Below are 4,883 nucleotides of genomic sequence, written 5' to 3' on the forward strand. Positions count from 1 at the left end.
AAAACACAAACCTGCATCTGAATCGAACAATAAGGCAAACAATAACAGTTCAGTGTACTCTCCGGGGGTTTCCTTCTAGAAAAATATATACGTCGATCCCTTTTGATTGCGCTTGCATCTCTTTAAATGCTATCAAACACCACGAGTGGAATGAATCAGCTTTCTTTTCTTTCTTTTTTTAACATATTAACATCTGTAAAAGTAAACAACTATACCATACTTCAAAACGTCCTCTTTACCTTTCTCCGTCGTTGAACCGTATTCAAATTCACACCCTCTCCCCCAGTGTCCAATCGCCGCAGCTGTCCTTAAAAGTCCTTTTTCAAAGCCCCCGCCGAACGGGAGCTCAGTTTGCGGGCTCGGGCACGGGCGGCGGTCGCTCCAGCCGCACGGTCCACGGGTCGGAGGGTGGGGCGTAGAACCCCGAGCGGCTCAGCACCTTGTCTCCGGCCAGCGTGAAGGAGAACATGCCCCTCTGCCTCGCTGCCCCGCCCCTCAGCTCCGCCGCCGCCGCCGCCGCCGCCTCCTCCTTCTCCTCCTCCTCCTCCTCCCCCCCCCCCAGCTTCCCCTCTCCCCGCCGGCCGCCCTCCAGCCCCGCCCCCGCCGCCCTGCCCCTAAACCCCTGCGCCCTGCCCCTGTTCACCATCATCCCCTTCACCCCGGCCAGACCTCCGAGACCTTTGACCCCGGCGTAGGGCGACCCCAGCAGCAAGCCGTTCTCCTCGAAGGTCCGGTTCGACATCACCCCCGGCGTCGTCGTCGTCGTCGTCACGGCAGCCGGCTGACACAGGAAGCTGCTGTTGTTGTTGTTGTTGTTGTTGACGCCGCTCCCGGGCGTGGCCCTCCAGGCGGCGGGCTTGCGGCCCCGGCGCGGCCGGGACACGCGGCAGCTCTGTCTCTTGATGTGGCGGTGCAGGTGGTCGGAGCGCGTGAAGCTCTTGTAGCAGTGCTCGCACTGGTAGGGCCGCACGCCCGTGTGGATGCGCAGGTGGTTCTTCAGGTCGTAGTTGTGCACGAACTTGGAGTTGCAGTGGAGGCACATGTAGGGGCGCTCGCCCGTGTGCTTGCGCATGTGGATCTTCAGCTTGTCCTGTCTGGAAAGGAAGGGGAGAGGGGGTGGGGGGTGGGGTGGGGTGGGGAAACAGGAGTGTGATTGGATGGTCGTTTCGAAAGGGGGAAGTGGTTATTATGGTTAAAACGTGAATGTCTTCGTCGTGGTGCTGTTGATGTTGAACGTGTACACCGCGGCTAACCGAGAGAATAAGCCTGGAGATTGAAAGTAAATAAAGGTGTGATGATAAGAAAGAAATAGGAAGAACTTGGGATTTGTACAAACACATGACCAGCTGTCATCTTTTTTCCTTAGTGGTCTAGTTTGCACTTCTGGGAGTTTAATACCTCGTTGAAAATACACCATCAACTGTCAAATTTGATTTCCTCTTTTGGCACATTTCACATTTGTATAATTTATTCCTCTGATGACACATTTCAAATGTCTCATCAGCCTTGCAACAGTTGACCAGAAATCCACTTAAAAAAAAAACAACGACCACAAGCGAGTATCAATAATAATGGTTGGAGTGCACAGAGAGAGTGCACAGAGAGAGTGCACAGAGAGAGTGCACACAGAGAGAGTGCACACAGAGAGAGTGCACACAGACAGTGCACAGAGAGAGTGCACACAGAGAGAGTGCACACAGAGAGAGTGCACAGAGAGAGTGCACACAGAGAGAGTGCACACAGACAGTGCACAGAGACAGTGCACAGAGACAGTGCACACAGAGAGAGTGCACACAGAGAGAGTGCACAGAGAGTGCTCAGAGAGTGCACAGAGAGTGGTCACTCAGCCGACACCTACCTGGTGAAGCGGACCTCGCAGATGGTGCACATGTAGGGCTTCTCGCCCGTGTGCGTCCTCATGTGCCGCGGAAGCTTCCCGGCGCCCTGGATCACCTTGTTGCAGATGGGACACTGCTGCGCCGCCTTGGGCTTCATCTTGCGCTCCTCCTCCAGCTGCCAGGGCGGGAACAGCGCCCCCAGGTGGGACGCCGAGCTGAGGAAGCTCAGGTACGAGCGGAAGTCGGCCTCGTCTTTGATCTGGCCCAGCGGGACGTGGCCCTCTAGGGACGGCGTGCCCCCGGCGCCGCCGCCGCCAATGCCGCCGCCGCCGCCGCCGTTAACGCCGGGGGTCTCCGTACCCCCCAGACCCCCCACCAGGCCGGAGCCCACCAGCTCCTTCAGGAAGTCACCGTGAAGCAGGCCGGCGCCACTGCTTGAGGGAAAGATAGGATAAGAAGAATTAAGGGAGATTATTTATCCCAGAGCGTGTCACAGCAGACAGCAGACATGACAGTAACAAGACTTAAAAAATGAATTCATATAATTATAAAAAAAATACAAATAAAACAACTAATAATATAAGAATGATATCGGCATGCACCGAAAGAGTGAGAGCGTCAGTTGCGCTGCACACTATTAAACCACCACAGTGTCTTATTGGGACCACAGAGGCTCGACTTACTGGGTCACTTCCTCCTTCACCTCCTCCTTGATCACCTCCCTCTTCACCGCCAGGTCCAGGGGCCTGGAGCTCTCCAGCTGGGGGCCCGCCGACGACCCAGGGGGCGGGTAGTGTCTGCCGCCCCGGGGCGGGCCTCCGTTGTTGTGGGGGTGCGGGTGGGGCTGCTGCTGATGGAGGTGGCGGCCGTGGTGGTGGAGGTGGTGGTGGTGGTGGTGGTGCCCGGGCTCCAGGAGCTGCTGGGGGAAGCCGGAGATCTCGGCGGCCCACATGGAGGGGTAGAAGCTGGGCAGGAGCGGGGAGAAGTTGGCCTGTCGCTTGTCCAGGGCGGAGGCGATGCGGGGGTACAGGCCCTCCTGCAGCAGGGACTTGATGGAGAAGTCCTTCAGGGCGCGGCTCTCCGTGCTCTCCTACACACAAGCGGAGGTTGGGGACGTTTTGGTTATTGAGGACTCGACGGGTTGTGGTGAAACTGATGATGGCGACGACAACAAAGAAAGGAAACTAAAGCAGTTTGACGGTGATCCAAGAATTTTGGAATCGTTTGCTTAACAATTGATCGGGGAGCCACCACCCATACTGCATGTTCACATGTGCACACACGCACTCACCGTGTGTTTGTGTGTGTGTGTGTGTGTGTGTGTGTGTGTGTGTGTGTCCGTGTGTGTCCGTGTGTGTCCGTGTGTGTGTGTGTAACGCAGCATATTTGGAAAGAGCATTCCTTAGTGACCCCTTGTCACCCACTCCTATCTTGTGATTTTTAGCCAATCAATGCCAATCAAAACACGGGCAACAGCATACCTGTTTGCCCCTCATGTTGTCCGGCGACTGGGACTGCCTGTTGTTTGTGTGCAGCTCGTAGCTGTTGTTGTTGTTGTTGTTGCGGTAGTGGAGGTGGCGGTGGTACTGCGACGTGCTCGGCGGCGGCGGAGACTCCTCCCGCCCGCGCGGTGTCCCCTCCCCCCGGCTCTCCGGCGACCGCGTGGACCTCTCGCTGCCTCCCTCCTCGTCCTCCTCCTTCCTCGACCTTTCCTCCTCGTCCTCCTCTTCCTCGTCCTCCTCCTCCTCATCCTCATCGTCCTCATCGTCCTCCATGTCCTCCTCCTCCTCCTCTCCTCCTCCTCCTCCTTCCCGTCCTCCTCCCGTGTCCATGATCTCCAGACACACGTTGATGATGCACGGGATCTCCAGCAGGCGGGCGGCGTTCAGGATCTCCTTGACGTTGGACGCCGTCACCGTCAGCGTGGACGTGTAGGCGAACTCCAGGATGGCCGTCAGCGACTCGGGCCCCACAAAGTCAATCTCGTACGCGGCCGCCGTCTGCGTCTGCTGCTGCTGCTGCTGCTGCCGATGGTCGCCGTGGTTGCTGTGGTTGTCGGAGGCGGTTGCCACGGTGAAGAGCTTCTTGAAGTACTGGCTGCAGGCGGCGAGGACGGAGCGGTGTGTCTGGTACTCCTGGTCGCGGACGATCAGCACCACGTCGCAAAACAGGCCGTCGCGCCGCTGCTCGTTCAGGCTGCAGAGGATGTCGCTGCTGTGGTTGGGGAAGGGGATCCCGATCAGGTCCTCCTCTCTGTGGTGGGACATGGTCGGGGTCGGTGGGTCGGTGGGTCGGCGAGGGCCGGGCGGTGTGCGCTGGACAGGGGGGGGATCTGAGGAGAGGATAGGACAGGTGACAGGTTAGAGGATGTTGACGTCTACGGGAGCAAGGTTATTTAACGACATCGCGTACGGTTTTGGTTCGTGGTGTACCTTGTAAAGTAAAGACTTAAGTCGCCACCGGAAGGATTGTCAGGATAAACTCTTATCCATTTATTCAATTATATATTTAAAGCTTTATTTATGAAAAGATGTAGTTGAAGAAATGTTTGGAGAGGATAATGGCATGAGGGAGAACATCTATTGTTGTTCTTTGATAAAAATTTAAATTGAAGCACTTTTATATATTTAATATTTGTTGATTTTGATTTGTTGATAGGATTTCCATCTTCTTTTGGAGGGTGTAGTGAGAAATATATAAAAAGGCCTTTATTAAAACACGAAATGAAGGCAGACATACAATTATACTCAGGTCATGACCGCCTACATACCCTGCAATGTCAGGCGGTCCAATATACTTTATACATATCGCATATACATATCTATCTTATATTGCCGTCAAGGTATATCTTGGGATCTTTAGATAAAACGTCATCTGGATTTCGGTGCGTTTCTTGCAAAAGGGCAATGACTAGCGTCTAATGAATCCGAAGCGGTTTAGATTGTTATTGTGCTCTGGTAACCCATCCCACTGCTGCAGCTCCTACCTTCTGAATCACTCTGGTGTTTACAGGGTAAAAAAGACAACAAGCGACATTGGCACGGC

At 55.1% G+C, this 4,883-nt stretch overlaps 1 protein-coding gene across 1 annotated transcript; it reads right to left on the reverse strand.

Annotated features, from left to right (window-relative positions):
* Positions 1–281: 281 nt before the first annotated feature.
* Positions 282–4,105, reverse strand: zbtb7c (zinc finger and BTB domain containing 7C; the record flags this gene model as incomplete). The annotated part of the gene is made up of 4 exons (XM_084483247.1): positions 282–1,094; positions 1,859–2,269; positions 2,522–2,928; positions 3,320–4,105. The coding sequence occupies 4 exons, from the start codon at positions 4,103–4,105 to the stop codon at positions 347–349; spliced, it is 2,352 nt and encodes a 783-aa protein (XP_084339373.1). The 3' UTR covers positions 282–346.
* Between the last annotated feature and the right edge of the window lie 778 nt (positions 4,106–4,883).

This window comes from Micromesistius poutassou (assembly GCF_964030765.1).
Source record: "Micromesistius poutassou genome assembly, chromosome: 18".
Lineage (NCBI taxonomy): Eukaryota > Metazoa > Chordata > Actinopteri > Gadiformes > Gadidae > Micromesistius > Micromesistius poutassou.